This window comes from Sciurus vulgaris (genome assembly GCF_902686455.1).
Source record: "Sciurus vulgaris genome assembly, chromosome: 11".
Lineage (NCBI taxonomy): Eukaryota > Metazoa > Chordata > Mammalia > Rodentia > Sciuridae > Sciurus > Sciurus vulgaris.
This window is the reverse complement of record NC_136472.1, coordinates 116,385,690-116,407,013: the sequence shown is the minus strand read 5'-3', so window position 1 is coordinate 116,407,013 and position 21,324 is coordinate 116,385,690. Positions and strand designations below refer to the sequence as shown.

The 21,324-nt window shown below is 43.2% G+C and overlaps 1 protein-coding gene across 1 annotated transcript in view; it reads right to left on the bottom strand.

Annotated features, from left to right (window-relative positions):
• SORL1 (sortilin related receptor 1) overlaps window positions 1-21,324 on the bottom strand; it is a 154,892-nt gene that overhangs the window by 47,253 nt on the left and 86,315 nt on the right. Inside the window, exons 17-24 of the mRNA XM_079105505.1 lie at window positions 19,841-20,013; window positions 18,990-19,121; window positions 16,693-16,784; window positions 14,944-15,190; window positions 14,132-14,270; window positions 8,852-9,025; window positions 6,560-6,673; window positions 2,739-2,861 (exon numbers count right to left, since the gene is read on the bottom strand). Of these exons, the coding sequence (XP_078961631.1) occupies window positions 2,739-2,861; window positions 6,560-6,673; window positions 8,852-9,025; window positions 14,132-14,270; window positions 14,944-15,190; window positions 16,693-16,784; window positions 18,990-19,121; window positions 19,841-20,013 (1,194 nt within the window). The remainder of the gene's footprint in view (window positions 1-2,738; window positions 2,862-6,559; window positions 6,674-8,851; window positions 9,026-14,131; window positions 14,271-14,943; window positions 15,191-16,692; window positions 16,785-18,989; window positions 19,122-19,840; window positions 20,014-21,324) is intronic.

The window sequence follows — 21,324 nt, the reverse complement described above, 5'->3', positions numbered from 1 at the left end:
CAAAGCTCTCAGCCTTACAGATGGACCCTATCGCTAAGTATGCACAGATATCATGAACAATGAAGGATTTTGATGTTTACCACTTGATTATGATGTGACTATCTGCAGAGAGTGTGGACAGGCAGACCTTTAACCAGGGATGTAAGGTCATCTAGGATAATTTCCACCAAGCATGCTGCAGATGGGTTATAGGTATGATCAGATACTGACACCCTAGTCTAATACACTTGGTTGTCTCTTGGCAAGATAGCCTTGTCTGATAGCCTTGTCTGTCTATCCTGATGGATGTACTTCACAAGTGTTATCATTTCCTGGGCTTGCTGAGATGGGAAAAAAGTCAGAAAGCAGTGATGGAGGAGACCAAGCAGCATATTTCCAAGAAAGAGAAGACTCCTTAGAGACAAAGCTTTGGTTTGAGAAAAGAAATAATAAGAGGTCCTGGTGTGCTGGCCACTTGGAGATGCTCAGCTCCAAGAAAGCAAGGTTAGTTTTGAGCTTCCAAAAGGGAGGAAACAGTTCAGGACTTTCTGTGGGCAGTAGACGTGCTGCCTCGAGAAGACTAAGGTCCTAGGCAGCGCAGCCTGACCAGGACATAAAAGGAGGCTGTTCTGTAATGCATTTCACCAGCCTTGGTGATCATTAGACCTGAAGCTACAGGTTGAATGTGTCCCCACAAATTCACGTGTAAAAACCTCATCACAATGCAATAATATCAAGAGGCAAGGCCTTCAGGAGGTGATTAAATGGGCTTAGTGATATTACACTACAAAAGAGGTGTGAGGGAACTGCTAGCCCCTTCTCCCACATGAAGACACAGTGAAGAAGTCATTCTCCGAATCTGCTGATGCTGTGATCCTGGATTTCCTAGCCTCCAGAACTCAGAAAGATAAGTGTATATGGTTTATAAATTACCCACTCTGATTTTTTGTTTTGTTTTGTTTTGTTTTGTTTGCGGTGCTGAGAACTGAACCCAAGGCCTTGTGCTTGTGAGGCAAGCACTCTATCAACTGAGCTATATCCCCAGTTCAAATTACTCACTCTTAAGGTATTTTGTTATAGCAGTCCAAAAGGACTGAGACAAAGTAATCTCAAGTGAAATGTTCTAGAGCTTCGGAAAACAGGAGCAGCCAAACATGGGGTTCAGGAAAATTGTCCCAGTTTTTCTCCTTGAAGGGAGGTTGAAGGCAAAGGTGGTAAATGAGATATTTAGGAGGAGAGTCTGGAAATGTATGAAGAAGAACTGCATCAGGAAAGGGGCTATCCAGGACCCTGGGATGGGTGCAGAACCAACTAGCAGGAATGGGGCATGGCTAGAGGATCTGGGAGATTAAAGTAATGAATGGTCAATGTGTGCACAGCGAGGGAGTTACACCACACCAGGCACATGAGCCCCATGGGCTTCTTCCCTACCAGAGCAAGAGTAGCTGCACACTTCACACTTCTAAACAATGCTAGGGAGGAAATGGTAGGAATGAAGGGAAAGTAGATGTGAATACCAAGAATATGTCTTATGGCACTTAATGAAGGAAAATTATGAAAACAAAAAACTCCTCCAGAGCCAAGTCAGGTGTATCTTCTGTGTAAAAGTGGCCCCTGATCTGCTCTATAAATTAGCTTGTGCTAAAATGATTTACAAGCAGCCCCTGCTACCCTTATTTCAGTCTCTGTGAGTCCAACCACTCTTATAACAAAGCAAGTCCTGTCTGTGGGCACATGCAGAGGTCAGCTGGACCTGAACCTGTGGACAGGAAAGAAGGCCCAGCACGGCATCCATCCCCATGTGTGGGTCAGCGTCTGGCTTCCTCTCTCATGCTGATGGTTCCTCCAATCTGCTTTATTGCACAATGTCTCCTTTAATGGTCAGCAACTACTACTTTGGGACCAGACCCTGTTAACTAAGATAGGGCTCATGAAACAGAAAGGGCAGCGTTGTGCAACAGAAAGGGTAAGGAATTACAAAACAGGAGACATGGGTTGCAGTTCTCCATGCTGACACAGATTTACTGTACTACCTTGAATGAGACCCTTGACTTCTCTGGATCTTAGTTGCTTAATGTGAAAATTAAAAGGATTGGACCAGAGAATCCCCCAATAACTTCTTCAAATTATTATACAGTATTCTTCTAAATATAAAAATTTTCATTCAGAAAACAGTTGTTCAAGTAATGCTTATATCATCTGCTGATTTCTAACAGAATCTAGTGAATTCAACTGGTTTGAAAATTTTTTTCACAAAGGTAGAAATCCATACTTCTCTAAGACTCATCCTACACCTAACTCAGAGGTGCAAGCCACATGTCTAAAGCTGATGACAACTCAAGAATTCATTTAAAAATCTAATGAACATACTATCACATTTCACCCTTATAGTACTTCTACAAGGCAAAGCTATGTCCATTTCCCCATTTTTCAGATCAGAAAAGAAAAGGATAATTAAAGAGCAAGTAAGTAGTGGGAGTTAGTCTAGGCTCCATCTTTTCTCCCCATGAATCCATAAAGTCTGGATTACCACCAGAACTGAATTCTCACGAAAAACGGCAAGCCAGCTCTGAATGGAGAAAGGAAATGACTCCAGCCTACCATGTGGGTGGAGGTGGTCACACAGCTAGAAGAGCAGAGGTCCTGAAATGCCATCAGAAATCCTCCATTTCCAACCCCCTCACACACTAGCACAGCCCAGTGGGCAAACATGGTAACTCTCTCTTGAGAAAAGATTTCTGAATGCCATGCTCCCTTACCACAGTGACTTTCATCACTGTTGTCTCCACAGTCATCCTCAAGGTCACATTTATAGGACAGTGGGATACACGTCCCAGACTCCTGGCAGCGGAACTGGGTGTCCAAATCACAGATGGTGGTAGCTGAAATGGGAAAGAGACAACACACTCGTTAGTACGGTGAATGCCTCTCAGATACAAACTTCCCACTAGAAAACCAATAAAAAAATAGAAGGAAGCAGATTTTAGCTACAGCAACAGAAATTAAACCTAGACTTAATGGAAGAAATCAATTACATAAGAAATGAAATTTACAACCAAGGGAAGTAAGGGCACATCTTTCTGGGAACAACTTCAGAAAGGAACAGGCCCTGGCAAAGTGAGAAACTATCATCTAGCTGGGGGGATTACCCACTAAGTTCCCTCCAGAAAAGAAAGTCCGCAGCTGTGAAGGTGTGTCCCTAAGTGATTTCCAGAAATACCTTTACCTACAAAACTACCATTCGGGAGGCCCAATTCCATACGTGAAGCAGACACTTCATCACATAGATGATCATGTACGGTTCTGTAGCAGAAACATGGGCTGGTCTAAAGTCAGTCAAGACTGAGCATCTAATCCTGGCTTGAACTCTTCCGTGGGCAATTAATTTTAATCTCCCCAAACTTCAGTTTACTCAACAGTACAATGAAGTAATACAGAATCACAGAAAGATGAGAGTTGGATCTGAATTCTTCCACCTATAACTTCCTTAATCTAACCTCTGTGCCTCCATTCACTCCTCGGTAAAGTGGAGATAGTAACTACCTGGCAGCATTATTATGAAGATAAATAAGAAAACATATTTGGAACCAAAGTCTGTTAAATAGGATGTAAAGATAATGGGCTCTAAACACATGTCACATCTCTTCCTCATTATGTCTGTCTTCTGACACCAGTATGAGCATGGAATTAGATTTTCACCTATGAAGAAATTTCCCGGGCTTATACATAAACCCTAGGATACAAAGAAAAACCCACCAGAAGCCCCTCCTGAGCAGCTGAGGGGCCCATGTGGCAGAACAGCATCTTGGGATGGAGGGTGGGGTGTGTCGTGAAATGAAACGCCAAGAGGCAACAATGCTGCTAGACATCCCGGCAGCTTTTATTGGAGGTTCCATTTCTTCTCTGTAATTGAGCTCATGGTGGGAGGCAGGGGATGAATGCAAAATGACAAGACTGCAGGGGATTCACATCAAAACCCTTGTGCCTGACATCCACCCAGCTGGAGGAGTCTGTGTAAAGAGGGAGGGAAATCGACTGACAACATCCCTCCCGCGTTGCCTCATCACCCCTCCTCTGCTCTTCCTGGCAGCTGGCGGGATGCCTCACTTAACTCCCCGTGCTGTAGCTCCCCATCACGCCTGGCCCTCTCCTGCAGCCTGGCCTGTGCACAGGGCGCCTCCTGCTATCTCAGTAAGCTCATCTCTCCTTGATAAGAGCACAGTTCTGCCCCTGCCCTGGTTCCTAAAAGAGTGATGTTAAATCCCAGCCTCCTTCATCTCTCCTCTGTCTCATCCGATGGGTAGGGACCTGGGCCAGTCGGAAGTGGGAGAGAACAGAATAGAAAGCAAGCCTCAGGCCTCAGGAACGTCAATCACAGCTGACATTCATGCCAAACCTGGAGGAAGGCAGAGCCAGCACTGCACTTCACCCAGAGCAGGAACTAAACTCTGTGGCAAGAAGCTAGGAGGCCAGCAACAGAGTTGGGTCGGGGAGGAAGATCACTGAGCACAGCAAGCTCCTCTATAAAGGTAGAGGTCCTATTTCTCTCCAAACATGAAACCAATCCAAGATCCAGCTTGTTCCTCTAGTGAACACCCAGCCCAGGGGCACAAGGAGGAAAGACAAGTTGTCTTGTGTCCCTAGCTTGGACATATGTTCATTTAGTTTTTCTCTCCTTGCTTCTGTTCTGCCTAATCATGTCTGGGCGATTTTCTAAAAGGCACCTCTTTCCCATCCTCACGGGTAATAACTCTGTCCCTTCATCTGCTTCAGTGCTGTCAATGATCTGTCTTAATGTTTTTAAAGAACTATTCCCCCACAAATATCACTTCTGCCTGAGACTCTGGTAGGCAGAGAAGGCTGGATCAGTGGTCTAGCAAAAGACAGTCACAGTGAGGCTTGTGCCTTCCTGAAACTGCCATGTGTACTCTTTTCCCTGGGTTTGAAAGGCATCCACTGACGCCAAGGGAAAATGAGGATGGAAGGGCTTCAGAAGCCAGAATGGCCAGGACAGAGCTGCAAGGCCCTGAGGAGTTTAGTGAGCTGAGCATTTCTAAAGGTGCTTCCGTGGGAAGTGGCATGGGAACCTGGCACCTGCTCCTGGGTGAATGCCTCAATCCATGTGCCAGGGGCCAGGCAGCATCAGCATCTAGAGGCACCGTTAACTTGTTCGTAGAGTACAAACTGCTCAATGAGCCTCTGGGTTGATGAAGGTAATACACTGGAAACCAGCCTTCTGACCTGGTTTCTGGCTTCCCTGCTTCTGGTCTTTCTCTCATCCAATTCATTCTGCCAGCTGCCCATCTTTCCAAAGGCAAAATCTTCTCATGTCACTTCAGGGTTTCCCAATTGCTCTTCTAATAAAGTTCACAAGGCTCCTGCTGGGCTCTGCCTGTACTTTCAACTTCCCCTCTCCCCACTGCACCTATGTCCTCCACAGCCCATACAGTACTGACACGCTGTCTGCTCCCTGGTCCACAATCCTTCCCCCCACCTCTGCTCAGTGCACCCCACACTGCAGGGCTCTTTATTACCACCAACTCAAGTTGGATTTGGGTGCCCTTCCCATCTATGGAACTTTTCCACTGGGGCCCTTATCACTCTCCTGCCCATGGCTGTTAACTCTGCTAACACGCTCTTCAAACTATAAACTGATTCCACCTTGAACATTAATATACACCAAGGCTCAGCACGGCTGGAACAGAGGGTGCTCGATCAATACCTGTTGAGTGAATGTATGACCAAGAGATGACATACTAGAGCTGCTACCTAACAGACCCAACTGGCATCATCATTAACCTTTTTCATCATTGTAACTCTAAACACTCCTTCCAACCTGCCTCTTCTTTGATTTTAATTTAAAGAGAAAAGAAGGAGGCTACTTTATCAGCTGATGTCAAAGCTATTAAAAATTAAGTGAAGAAATGCTAGCTAATATTGTGGATAATTTATTATCCATGATTTTCTTTAAGTCCTCCTAAGCAGAGTCATAAACTCAGACCTTAGAAACTATTCAGTACAAAGAGGACACCTACCTATGTCCCCACCTCCCAGGTCAAACTATGCATGACTAATCAATTATAATAAGCTCTCTTGAGACTGGCAGCAAGCCAGCATCAATTAATTGGAGCAGCATACAAGGTGACACCTGTTGCCCATCTTTGAAAAGGCAGAATTCTGAATTTACAAATCAAAGACCTGATCTACCCCCAGCCACCAGTTTTATTACAGTGTCAAAGCCAAGAGTAAAACCCAGACTGCCAAATCAGTGTAATTCAGCCATATGATGCTTACTGATAAGTCTTTTGTAATGAGTGGTCAACTTACTTATGTGATTTTTAAATATATATATATAAACGTGTATATTTATATACTTATAATACTATATGCCTAACGTACACGTACATGTGGAAATGTGCTTTCTGTTATCCAAGCCCTGTCAGCACACATGGGCATGAGCAATAGCAGTTAACCAGTACTCTCAACTAGACTACAGAGCCCTGCCCAGAGGAGCTGACCAGCCTTCTGAGTAAAGGCATTGCTTAACATCCTGATAACTCCATCGTGCCAGAAGACTCACGGCAGTTTCTCTCATCGCTCATGTCTCCACAGTCATTGTCAAAATCACACCACCAGATGCTGTTGATACAGTTCCCGTTGCTGCAGCGATACTGGTTGCGAAGACAGGTGTTCTCTAAACATCAGAGGTAGGTGAGGGAGGAAATAAAAGCATTATTATTCTTACTGTGGGACCACAGGACTTTCTATACATTATTCTTACTGCAGGACCTCAGGACATTCTATATTGTCTCTATTCCTCTTCCCCGAATTACATTATGCCTTAGACGGCAAAGGAGAGAAGGGATGCCAAAGCACACATGCATACAGGGGAGGAAACATCCCCAAAATAGCTCCTTCTTTCCTCTCAAAATTAAAATTGAAGAAAAGATAGGTTCAGATGAATATTTACAGGTGATTACAATGATGAGAAAGGTTAATGATGACATCAGTTGGGTCTACTAGGTAGCAAATACAGTACATAAGCATTACATAATACTCATTATACAAGCAACTCTGGACTATGTCTACAAAGTATTAAAACACACAAATTCAAAACATTGATAGCCATATTATCTATACAGTCAATTCTCTGTATCCATGAAGCTAGTATCCTCAAATTCAACCAACCATGGACTGAAAATATTCAGGGAAAAAAAAAACTATTGAACCTGTACAAACTACTTTTCTTGTCATTACTTCCCAAATAATACAATACTACACATACTTAAATAGTATTTGTATTGTATTAGATAGTGTAAGTAATCTGGCAATGATTTAAAGTATACAGGAGGATACGTGTAAGTTCTATGCAAACACTGTGCCAATGTGTAGAAGGGACTCGAGCATCCATGGAATTGGGGTCCACTGAAATCCTGGAACAGATTCCTAGGGAGTCAAGGGATGACTACATAGTTTTATAAAATTATATATGTATATACAGTAACTTTAATAATTGAGTGGGCTACTAAGATTTTATTAAGAGAATTTTTTCTTATCCATGATTTCTTTAAAGCAAGTACTTACACAGGAAAAAAAAATGTACTGTTTAGTCAACTGGGTCAAGGGCTCATGATGATTGTCCTCTTGTTTGGATAATTGAAAGTATTCTAATGAGGAACACGGACAAGTCTTTCTGCCCTCCTCTTAGAATTTAGTTGACGACATTTTTTCCTTTCCAAATAGCTTTCAGATGACCCAGAGCCTGAAAGTCTCCTGTTTCTAAGGAAGGAAGGTTCTTCTTCTTCCCACTTGTTATTTCTTAAGGAAGGAAGACCATAAGGGTCTCCATTGTGCACTTCACCACCCTGGTCTCAAAGGCTACTGTGAGAAGTGAGGTTAGGATTACAAAGCAAATATAACCTGGGGCATAAGCAAAAAAGGAATTCTGGCCATCGGTCCAAGCACTTCATGGCAAGGATCCCTTCCAGGGGTTCTCACTGGCAGAAATATGAGGCTGGGGACTAGGGAAGTGGTAAGGGAGAAAACAGGGAAAAACTTTAAACAGGTTCTCAAAAGGAAAATATTTTAAATGCATGTGTTCATATTCAAAGTGGTTTAGGAATGAGGTCGCCACAGTAAGTTAGTCACAGCTTGGAAATCAAGAATTCCAGACCTTTGCAAACATTGGTCTGAGAGTTCAAGTCACTTTGGGCTGGGGTGGTAGGTAACTGCCAGGCTAGAGTGGTCAATTCTGAAGGGGTCAAGCTAGCTATGTTTCCAAGGCAGGTTGGTCCAACTTATAAAAAGTGGGAATTGGGGTGTGGTGGCACATGTCTATAATCTAAGCTACTTCTAGCTACTCAGGAGGCTGAGGCAGGAGGATCACAGCTCGAAGCCTGTTGAGCAACTCAGTAAGCCCCTATCTCAAAATAAAAAAAAAAAAAAAAAAAGGTTTGAGTATATAACTTGGTGATAATAAAGTGTTTGCCTAGCACATACAAGGCCCTTGGTTCAATTCCTAGTACTGCAAGAATAAAATAAAGCTGCAGCAGGAGAAGTTAGGAAACCTAGATACGAGGGATTGGTGAGCAAAGGAAGACTCAGTAGAAAAGAAGGGCAGAACTTGAAGACAGCCAGTGTCATCTGACATTAACCCAAAAGACAGAGCCACTGTTTTCACACGAACAGCTCAGACTTGTTCTGAATGAGCACTGACATGTCACAGGCCTTAGCACCCAAACCAGATGCCTCTAAGATTCCAGTGGATTTTGATTTTGCCTGGGACATTTCCAGGGTCCTCAAATGGTTAGAGAATATGGAGCCATGGCCAGGAGGTGGGAGGAAGTGGAGAATGAGGGCAGAAGGGACTCACCTTCCTTGACACAGGTGTTGTTCCTTAGCTGATAGCCCCGAGGACAGTCACACATCAGGTCCCCAGAAGGGAGGACACTGCTGGCCACTCCCTCTGGACACCTGCAGCTTCTGCTGTTGTTGGCCTTGGGCAGGCACAGCAGGCTGCATGGCCTGGACACACAGGCATTGCTTCCTGGAGAAGACACATAGCAGCATACGGGGTTAGTACACAGCATGAAGGAGCCACTGAACACGAGGAGACTACTGTGCCTCCTCATCCTACAGACAGGACCAGAGAAGTTCACAGAGGTTCCATGGCGCGTGCTAAGGCATCTCCTGTACTAACAAGCTCTGCTCAGAACCCCTGGCAAGGGCCTGACCCACACAGTCAGTTTCTCCAGTCTTGCCTCCCCACCTCAGCTCCATTGCACTGCCCAAGCCATGCGGGCAGCAAATGTTCCTCCTGGGAAAATGGAATTGGGTCTTCGAAAGCTAAGAAAGCCACCAGGGAGCTAGAGCTGGAAGAAGGGGTAAAGAGTAGGTGTCAAAACTTTCTCAAGTCAAAGCCATGAAGAAGAACTCAGGGTTTGCAGATAGGAGACTTATGGGGAGGAAAGGGGACACCACCAGGGTCTCAGAAAGAGGATAGCTTTACCATTCCCAGCTGCAGTACCTATAAGGCTCACATAGATCTCCTATCTTTGGGTTCCTTACTGCCTCCCTTAATTCTGCCAATAATACTTTTCACTCGAGCTATCTTGAGTGGGTTTCTTTGTACCTAAAGACCCTTCATTACAACATGTATGTGGGTAATGCTGGGGCATGGACAAAATCCCAGGTCACCCTTCTCAACTGCTTTGTGCCAGAGTACATCTAAAGAACTAAATGAGGAACCAACCAAAGTACTCATCAGTCAACAGGAAGCAGTAAATAAATCTACAAAAGGACTTAAGTTGATCTATCCGAATATGTTCTATTTTTTCTCTGGTTCAGCTTAGCAAATAGAGTGATAGTTCAAAGAATCTATCACTGCACTTGCAAAAGAGCCTATGTGGATGAACGAAAATGGCAAAGGTGTTTTCTGTCCCCTACATCTTTCCAGAACATAAAGAAGGGAGAATGCTAACCTATTCTGTAACAATTTGGAGACATGGTACAACTACAGAGTAACACAAAAGTCAAAGACTTATAAAATGTATGTTATCTTTTGGCTTTGGGTATTAATCATGAAAACAAACCAACCAAAAAAAAAAAAAAAAACCACATTAAAATTTTGATAAAACTCAACTGCTGATTGTTCAGTTGTAAGGTCTAGTCAGACACCTCAACTCCACCTCTACCATCAGACAGCCAAATAATCTGCTTCCCATCCAGCCAAGACTGCAACTAAGCCCTGCCCAAAGAGTGCTCATTAATGACAATCAGTATTGATATATTATACACTCGATAGCTTTGGATGCGTTGGCACCTCATCAGTTTTATATGACATTACAAATAGAAATAAAAATCGCAATCATTTAGCAGCAATGTTACTTTGATTCTAAGGAAAAAAGAGAAAGAGACATTGCCAAATAGATAAAATAAGCACACCCAGAGAGAAATATTAATGTGATGAAACATTCAAAAAAGATTCAGCAAATAACTCAGTCAACCATAACAGCACAATTACCATAGTAGAATAGCCAGGTGACCAGAGCATAAGTCCCAGACATCAGCTCACACTGATAGTTGGTGAGCACAGACTGCTCTTTAGCTCAAATATACAAACTGCTGGCTACAAAAGGGAATACAAAATTGACACTGAGCTACCACTAATGAAAAACAACTGAAAAAGGATGTGGGACATGTTCTTTGTATTCAGAGGACAACATACCACTCAATGTTCCAAGAAAATGAACAATAACAAAATATGATGTTATTTAAACATACTCAATTATAGGATGATATTTTCATGACGACTGTGTCTCTAAAATAATGTGACTAACATTTTCACATGCAGAGCAAATGTTCCTACCCAAACAAGGAAGAGCTAAAAGCACAGAACCCAAATGGGGTGTCCTATTTCAGGCTAATCCAGGCCAAGATGTATGACACTACATACTGAGAGGCAGTATCCAGGGGCAAACTACAAACCAAGCCCCTCCGGTCCCCACATTCAAGAGATCAGCAGGGAAGGAGCACCCCAGCTGGTATGAACCACAGAACTGAAAATGGGGATGCGACATTAGAGAGATTAGGGATGGGAAAATTTAACAGAGTCCCACTGTGGCCATAGACCCTTCTACCGGATGCCAACTGTCCCAGATAAGCAAGATATGCAGTATGAAAACCCCTGTCCTGATGGGAAGAATGGACAGGTGAAAACTACCATCTTCAAAGTCGTCCCCTTCAGAGACCACACTTAGCTCCAGATGTCTTCATGGGCATATTCAGAATGTTTTCAGATTTCCTCTGGAAAATTCCTCCAGAACCAGTTTTGGAGCCACAAATGCTATTATCTCACTTAAGTAAGTGAACACTTGGCAATGATCAAAATCATATATACACCAAATAATGAATATTCACCCTCATTACAGATGTCTAAAAGCCTGCAGGATCTAAGAATTACAAGATCTCCAAAATACTTTAAGACAAAGTAGCATCAATTGAATACATCAAAATTCTTACAAAGTAAGAAAAAAAGACTCTTTATAAAGACTAAATTCCACTGACACTACTTAAAAATAAGCCAGGGATCAAGATAGGAAGTGTATTCACTTAGAATCAAATATCTCAAATTAATGAGTGTTCCAAGTAAACAAATATTTTATCACAAACCAGAATCAAGCAAAATGTACTATTCTAATTTGTTGTCACATTACACTGCTAGTCTAGCAACAGATGGGAGAGCGGACAGAGCCTGATGGTTTCACTCAAGTTCAGGTTTTGAGGTCAACGAGATCACGGCTCAAATCTTGCCACTTACTAAGTTTATGACCTGCACAAGTTACTAAACCTGACTTTTATGTCCTCAACTATACAATGGGAATATTCATAATACACATGGATTTGGGGGAGACTAAGGAAGCCCACAAAGAATACTAGCAGGTATAAGTGACAGCAAACTCTTGATAAATGTATTTATCATTATTTCACACTTGGTTAATAGAAAATTCTGTATATATTAGGAGCAGATAACAAAAAAATATGCATCATGAATATGCAGTACCCTCTTGGTGCCCGAAAAACGCAGGCAGGTTAGAGCAAACAAGCACAAGGCTGAGAGGCACGCAGTGCACACAGGCAGCATCTACAGCCAGGAGCCGCTACAGAAGCTTTGATTTCACTCAGACTGGCTGGTCTCAGAGGTTAGACACTTGTTTCTCTGGCCCTGTCTGTAGGTAGGTGAGTTCCTGGAAACATACTGCTCACAACCAAAGAAGGATAAGAGAGAACTGCAAAGGAAATGGGGACAGGAGTAGAGATGCAATCACTGGCACTGAGCCAAAGGAAGTCACAGCTGGTGCACAGCCCCAAAATGTGTTCCACCCACCAGCACACATCTCCTTTCCAACCAGCCTTTCCTTGATTCAGACTCTATCCCAAGCCCCAGAATTATTGTGGTGAGTATAATCGAAAGTGACTCCTGAGGATAAATCACACCTAAGCTGAGAATCACAGACCTGTTTGTCTGGCACCAGGAGATCACATCTGCACCTACTCCCTCTCCTGCCACTCCTGGGTGCTGGGTGTAACACGTGTCAGCTGGGCTTGAGTTGCTGAGATGAAATGGCAGTCAAGAGGGGGAGTAGCATGGACAAACTCCAATCCAAGCCAATCAGGTCCCTGCCTGCAGAAGCTGCATCACATCAAGCACATGCTTACAAGCACTGGTAGAAATGGAGCCGCACTGTTCTAGACTAGGTGACAACTTGGAGAAATGATGACAACCCACTCTGCAGGCCTGCAAAGCAGAGCAATAGGGTTGGTGTCCTCCTTTAGACAGAAGCCTGGAGATTTCAGTCATGGCAGCTTAGAAACAAGATTCCTTTATCTCCTCCTCCTTTAAAGCAGGTGTCTCCTCTTAAGAAAGAAAGAATGTGACTTCTCCATTTAGGAACAGAAATGTAACAAAAGTCCAGTTCCAACACTAGTGGGAATGCTTTGAGAAAGCACATTAATAGCTAAAATATCATTCCCTTATCTACAGACCACAGGGATCATAATATCGGCCCTCCCCACCTCACAGGTCAGCTGTGAAGATACAAGAGTGGGACTGACTTACATCAGGAGAACACGTTATAGTCACCCAAGGGTGGTCCCATGCCAGCTTCCTTGGTCCCAGAGGAATAACAATGATATCTATAACCGTATTATTTCCCTTGTCAATTTTCTCATGGCACAGGATAAGCCAAGACCCACAAAACACTACCAACATTCAGTTCAAAACAGAAAACCTAGAAGTTTGTCAATAAAGGAAAGTCAAGATGTTACTTAATCCTATGGTGATAAGATGGCAACACTTAGAGGGACTGTTCCTCTCAGGAATGCCTTCACCCTTCTCCTCTAACATCATCTGTATGGCTGGAGATAAGCCAAGGTCAAGGGTAGAGGAGGAAGGCAAAAGCCTTTCTACTAGGCGTCTCCACCTCCAGTACGGGTAGGTCAAAGCTTTACACAGCAGCTCTTAAAACCTCAACCAACAGGCCACCAAGACAGCAACTATTTACACGTGTGGCAGCTCTCCCCAGTCCTGTTCATCCCTTCTTTCAACAAATATGAAGTGAGCACTTACTAAGTGCTAGTCACTGATCCTGCAGGGAAGAAAAAAAAAACAGACATAACCTTTTCCTTCACGGGGTTTAGGAGTTCAGGTTGGGGTACATGAATGGAAGCAACACACGACTAGACACCGCATTGCAACAGAGGTGGGAATACTCAAGGGGCATGTGACTCTCTGAGCACCCAGCGTAGAACTGCTCCCTGTAAGTGTGCCAAATGGGGATTAAGCACACGCTGGGCTCTCCCAGCTGCAACAGAAGCCACACCACCAATCAGTGAGGGGCCGAGGGCAGGAGGAGGGTGTAATTACCCACCAAGCACCAACACTCTAGGCAGGCAAAAACATGCTGTCTTCCAGCTGTTTGTGTATCATTAGAAAAGAAATTAAGATGTCATTAGGAAGAAATTAAATAATGCGCATGTTGTCGTGACAGCGAAGACGCAGGCGGCCAGATCCTGCTCTGAGTGGAGATTGCCCACACACAGCTCCTTTCTTTAGATCAGCTCTGGGGAGACAAAGGAAGAGATTCTGCCTTACCAGTGTTCTTCCCCTTATAGAAAATCTTCAAGTCCATCAGTCCTGTGAGCTGGCTTGCCAGAATCTCCATTTGAGACCCACTGTATTTGGAAGCTCGGAATATGCTGAGCTGTGACCAGTCGTCCCAGTAGATTTCATTCTAGAAAGAAAACCTGTGCCTGTTAGTCCAGCTCTTTGGTCTTTATTCTGCAGCCTCTAAAAGGACAGGAGCTCCCCTTCCCAAGATATAAGTAACAGTTACTGTCTGAATGACTGGTCTGATCAAAATTCCACTTGAATGCAAGTGTCAGTGGTTTTATCCAAACCTCACCAAATCCATGGAAAGGAGCTGCACAAAAAGAAACTATCTGAGAAGCATTCAAGTTTGGCCACAGCCAAGTTGATTAATTCAAAACCTGTTTCCCAAGGATGGACAGAACTGCTCTGTTCTCTAGAGTGAAAACAGACCTGAAAGGCAACACGTGGCATGTTGCTCTTCTCCAGTCAGTGCAGAACGAAGTGAGCAGACCTCACAAGATATGAAGAAACAGAACCAGACTGAGGCTCCTGACACTGGAGGGCAAGCTCAGAACAGTCTCGAGAACTAACCTTAGCTCTTAGCCTTTGGAACTGTGAATAGCGGAAGTGGTCAGGACTCTGGCACCTCTGTCTGCTATGGGCTGAAGTGAGTGATGGCAAATTTAGAAAAGAGCAGATTTCCTAGGAGTCAGATAGCATCTCTGAAAGACCACAGAAGTCCCCAGCTCTGGACCTTAGTATGCTCTTTACCTAACTCTGGAGATGGCCTGATGGTGGGATACATAAGGACTTGCCTTGAAGACAGCAATGGCATAGGGGTGCGGGAGGTTATCCAGAATGACTGAGCGCTGCTGGCCACTGAAAGTGATCCGTTCAATGCAGTCCAGGTAGGCATCCGTCCAGTAGATCCACTGGTCATCCACAGAGATGCCGTTGGGCCACTTCACGTCCTCTGAAACAAGACGATGAGCAGCAGAGCCGTCCATGTTGCTCCGATAAATCCCAGGCTTCAGGTCCCCCCAGTCGGTCCAGAACATCACCCTGGTCAAAGTGGGGATAAACCACAAACCTCAACAAAATGGAGGGCAGGGAAGCTCAAATACTACTCTCCATTCGGCTAAGAAATTCCTCTGGAACGATCATGATTTTAGTTATCAGTAATTGTAATATTTGAAATCGTTTAATTTCTTGACCCAGAAATTCCTCTACAAGAATTTGCCTACAATCAAATTATGCAAAGACAATGTACAAATCCGTATATAATCTAAATGTTAAGTGGACAGGAAGTGATACATGATAGCACACACTACAGAGCACTATGAAACCTGGAAATCTATGTTCAAATGAAACTATCTTCAAAACATATACTTTCTAAAAGTTACAAAGTAGTAAATACACTATTTGGTGTATTTCTATTTGGTGCATGAATGTTGGAGGAAGCCTGTGGCTTAAAGACAAAGCTTGTACTTGAGTAAAAATGATCCTAATACATAAGAAACTACTCAAAATCACTACCCCTAGGATGTACAGGGTGAAGGGTTAAGAAGAACAGAGAAACTAGGCACAGTGGTGCACATCTGTAATTCCAGCTACTCGGGAGGCTGAGGCAGGAGAATCCTAAGTTCAAGGCCAATCTTGGAAATTTAGTGAGAATTTGTCTCAAAAACCAATTTTTTAAAAAATGGTTGGGAATGTAGCTCGGTGGTACAGAACTCTCAGGATCAATCCCCAGTACTGAAAACAAAGCAAAAAAACCAAGAATGAGAACAGAGAAAACAAATACCAAATACTTTTTTTTCATAAACTTTTGTTCTCTTTTAATATACATAGTACACAGATTATTTTAAGAACTATTTTTTAATAATAGTACTAATTATTGATCATAAATACTAACACAGAGGAAAGGCTGGGGAAAAACATCCAGAATTTTCCTCTCAACTGTGCTTCTTTCAGTTAGAGTTAATTTAAAAAAAAAAAACAAAACTTTTCATTCCCTAAGTAAATACTACTTTTTTATTTTATTTATTTTACTAAATAAATAAAATTTAAAAATTCTTATTTATTTATTTTTATGTAGTGCTGAGGATTGAACCCAATACCTCATACTAACTAGGCAAGTGCTAGCCTAGCACTGATGTGAGCTACAACCCCAGCCCAAATACATACTAATTTTGAGTAAGAAAACCTATATATGCTGGGTGAAAGGGGAGGCAGGAGAAAGATGAATTAATTAAATGTTTGTGCCACACATGAAAATAAATTCTTACTATACATGAGAGTGTCGCCCTGTCTGGAGAGTCTCTTTCACCATTACCTTTACTGGAGAAACACAGATGTGAGACATCTGGATGCCAAGAGTCTGGTACTTGCTAATGAAAAGCAAATGGAGTTACCTGGCCATGATGGCTAAGCTGTGGTTTGAAAATTCTCAGTCAATACGTTATTTCTACCACATTCATGAGAAGCAGAGTTTTGTCTAGAAGTCTGCATTTCTATGAGAACCTATTGTTGCAGCACTGACTTTCTTTAGGGGACACACTTACCCCTCTTGAGGCACTAGGACCAGAGCCCTGGGTCGATCCAGTACAGAAGAATTGACGATCGTAAGTCGGAAGTCACCATCTGAATTAGCTACCTGACGAAAAGAGGAGGAAAAGAAAAGGCCAGCATGGATCTGAGCTCCTTAAAAGACCCACATTGCCGAAGTCCCCTATCAGCCCCTGCCTACAGAGGACCCCCCTGCATCTGCATGACTCTGGTTCCAGACCATCTGGGAAACCTGCCTTGATTTCCAGTCAGAATGAGCAGATACCTCCTCTGGTTCATGCACCAGTTTTCAAATAGTCTGAGAGGAGTCAGAACCCTGTGTGCAACCCTTGCCACACAATGATCTGCACAGAGTTAAACAGTTACCTTTTCACCCTTATGTATCTACAGAGCTGGTTCAGGACCCTCCCAACCAACAGATACCAAAATCCAAGGATGCACAAGTCCTTTATTGTATAGCATTTGCTTATAACCTACACACATACTCCTGTATACTTTAAATTCTCTCTAGACTACTTAAAGTACCTAATACAATGTAAATGCTAGGTAGATAGTTGTGATACAGTGTTGTTTAGAGAATCATGTCAGGAAAAAAAGTCTGTTCAGGACAGTTTTGTTTTGGTTTTTGAATATTTTTAATCCACTGATGTGAAACCCACAGATATGGAGGGCTTGTACTTAATCTGTATTATTTATTTAACCCGCCCATGTTACTCCACCCTCCACCAATAGCTTTATACAGCACATGAAACAAATTCTCTGTGTAGCAGCCTTGCAACAAAAAATTCACAGACTGGCCACACATTCTCCCTCTTCCACTCCAGCTGGGCTAGTTCCCACAGTCATCAGGCCTGATGCATACTCACGACTGTCTGCTCCTGCCATACTCATCCGGGGCCTGCCCTCCCCACCACTTGCTCTAAACACATGGTAACTTTCCTTCAAAACAGCTCTGGGCTCAGCTCCTTTTCTAACTCTTCTAACCACCTGGTCAAAGAGCTCTGGTCATGGACGCCTCTTACACCACTTTGCACAAACAGTATTTGAGGTAAGCAGTAGTCACCCAACAAGCCTATGAAAGAGCAGCTGCATTTTTCTAGCGCCTCACAAAGTTCTGGCCACACATAAGAAAATAAAGGACAGAAATAGCAATAACAAAACCACTAAGGCAGCACTTGGTAGGTACCAGGCACTTTGCATCTTGTCCATTTCCGTCAGCGTCCCTATGAGGGGCACAGCACAACCATCTCCTCCACAGTCACGTTGAGCTCAGTGCCACAGCCTCAGGAGGCCTCCCTGTCCACCTTTGCTAATGCTCCACTCCCCAGTCACATAATCACACCACCTGCCCGTATGTTCTTTGCAGCACTCATCGCAACAAAACTGGTTTCTTTATTTCTTTTTATATTATTTTGTCCTCAGAACAGGAACTTACGGGTCTTCCACTGCAGCATCATTAGAACCTAAGGTCAGAGCTGTCACATACCATGCACCAAAGCACTCGTCAAATGGCTAAGTGAATAATTCAATCTTCATTCGACACTTGAAGAAACTGAAGCTGAAGAACCTGAGTCCCTTGCACCGTATCACTTAGCTGGTAGGGTAAAGCTTGAACTTGGAGTTCCTCTCAAGTGTTTCTTTGGTCTTGCAACTTCACTGGGCTCTGTATCTCCCTGCTTCTACTGTACATTTCACTTTGAAGGCGTGCATGCCATACTTCCACGTAGCTCCACTACCAAGGGCTGCTGAGGCAGTGCCCCCAGGCCTCAGCACTACCTTCAGGAATTGGACACATCTATATTCCTGGACCCAATGTTTTTGGTGGTTTATAGGTCATTTATTACCCTCACATGTAAGGCTGAATAAGTTTTTGGGTAGCTAAATTATAATATCTGTATTATCATTACAGATAATAATGATGATAGTGACATTGTCATTATTACTCTAGAATTATTACTGGACTATTATCAATATGGCATTATTATCATTATTGTTAATATATTATGCTTCTATTAGCCAAAGTATACACTTTCAGTTACCTTAGGGATATCTCTGACTGTTTCCGACATCACATTCTCATGTGGGACTTCCATGGCAGTGAATAATCATTCTCGGATCAACCATACCCCTCTTTCCCCTTCTCCAAAGGCTCAGACTTTCCATTCTTTGGCAATTCTTAGAAAATTTCCAGAGTAATTTAACACACTGGCTCCTACCCTCTGTGTCAAATCTGGATCAAAGCCCAGGTGCTCCCCTGGCTCATTTAATCAAGAAAACACGGGGATACACATACCTCAATCTTCTTGAAGCCAGCATCTACCCAGTAAAGTAACTGGCTGAGGGGTTCAAAGGCCAAAGCTTCCACTGTCTCCAGGCCAGAATTGATGATCACTTCTTGTCCTGTACTCCCATTCAAACAGAGGCGCTAGAGAGAGAAAAACAGCAATAAATGCTGTGAAATGCTCAGATGACCTTCTGCCAAATCAATCCCACGGACAGTAACCCTTTATTCAGTTGGCTGGATTGCTAAGGGATGAGATGTTTTACACTGTAAAATTTTCCAGACACATGAAGCTGGGTTTTAATAAGGGCATTTCCAAAATGTATTATGGTTTCCTGTTTTAAACAAAACAACAAGTAGAATTTAATCCTTTACATTACTACACATTAGCATTATGAACACTGGTTACTAAACTATGAGCTCTATCACATAGGTCAGAGATAATGAGGTCAGAGATTACTCAGATGCATGTGTCTGCTTTTAAAATAAATGAAACCAAACTGCTTGCTATTTTTGAGATCCTGTATCTGCTTTCACAGCTGCTCTTCCCTTTCAAGGCTCTTAGCCATCAGGTACTATCCTTGGGACAGCTATACTCAGTGGTCACCCGCATCCCAACCCCCCCCCATACCCAGATACTGCATAATTTCTTTTGAGTTAGGAATATAGGTAAAAGGTGTTGGAATTGCTTTTGCTGAAATGATTAAGTAGACAATGAATAAGGATAAAATACCTCTCCTTTAAAATGCATGGACTTGGGCTGGGGGTAGAGCTCAGTAGTAGACGGCTTGCCTAGCATGTATGAAGCTAGAATTTGATCCCCAGCTCTGCAACCTCCAGAAGCAGACCAATGGCTGACTCACCTGGATGATGTCCAAGGCCAGGTCAGACCAATATAAGCAGTTACGCTCATAGTCAAAGTCCAGGGCCACAGCTGCCCGCAATCCACTGAGAGGCAACTGCTCTGTGGTTCCAGAAGCGAGGTCGTAGCGGTGGATGGACTTCCGCATGGCGTACAGGATGAACTCATTCTCCTCTGCCAGATACACAAGCAACTGAGAGTGGACCCAGGGGATGCTGAAGAGCTCCTAGCTGATCTGACCTATTTTTTTGTTTGTTTGTTTTGCTTTGTTTTTAACACACAAACCTCAACCCCACTGTTACATGGTCTGGATCAAGTGAAAGAAATGAGGAGTTCACACTTGGAAGGCATATAATGGAATAATATTTCTGCCTTGGGCAAGTTATTCGAATGCCAGTGAATCTGTTTCTTCATCTGCAAACGTTTTACCTGTTAGATTTTTTAAAAACTTAGATGACCCAGTATGCTTGCTTCAACATCCATACTTCCACAATCTGCCTCTTAAGTCTTCAGAATCACACTTGCCAAGATAAACAAGACCAATCACAATGTTTTCTCTCTTCTTATGACTGTCCCATAGCACCATATTAAAACTTGGATCTGGAGTGTCCCCCAAAGACCCATGAGTTCAAGGTTTGGTCTTCAGCTTGGTGCTATTGGGAAGTAATGGAATCTTTAAGGAGTGGGACCTCTGAGGAGGTTTTAGGTACTGGGGTTGTGCCCTTGAAGAGGACAGTGGGGCTCCAGCTTCTTTCCTGTTTCTCTTTTGCTTCCTGGCCACCATTCATGGACTGACACCTCTAAAACTGTGAGTTGAAATAAAACTTTTCTCTTTATAAGTGGATTATTTCAGGTACTAGTTATAGAGGTGGAAACCTGGGTGACAACATCATAATTTCATTAACCAGAGACCACTCGTCACTGAAGACTTGGAATTAACTGTGTCAGTTTTTCATCTCTGTGACCAATATCCCTGCAGGAACAGCTTAGAGAAGGAAAAGTTTATTTTGAGCTCATGGTTTCAGAGGTTCAGATTGAGTGGTTCCATTGTTCTGGGCCTGAGGTAAGGCAGAACATCATGGCAGCAGGGTGTGGTAGAGAAAAGCCGTCAGCTCATGGTAGCTGGGAAACAGAGAGAGCAAAAGCAAGGTGCCAGGGACAAAATATAAAACCCCTACGGTACTCTCCCTGTGACCCCCTCCTCTACCCACATACTACCTGCTTACAGTTCCCACCCATTAACTCTTTCAAATTATGAATCCATCGGACAGATTAATCTACTGATTAGGTTACAGTTCTCTAATCTAACCATTACACCTCTGAATATTCCTGCATTATTTCACACATGAGCTTTTGGAGGATACCTCATATCCAGACCATAAGACTAAGTTTTCTAACCAGTTTGTCCATTCATATTGTTCACAATGACATGTGGCAATCAGATCAACTTGTTAGGTTTTCAAAATAGTAATACAATTGTTCTGG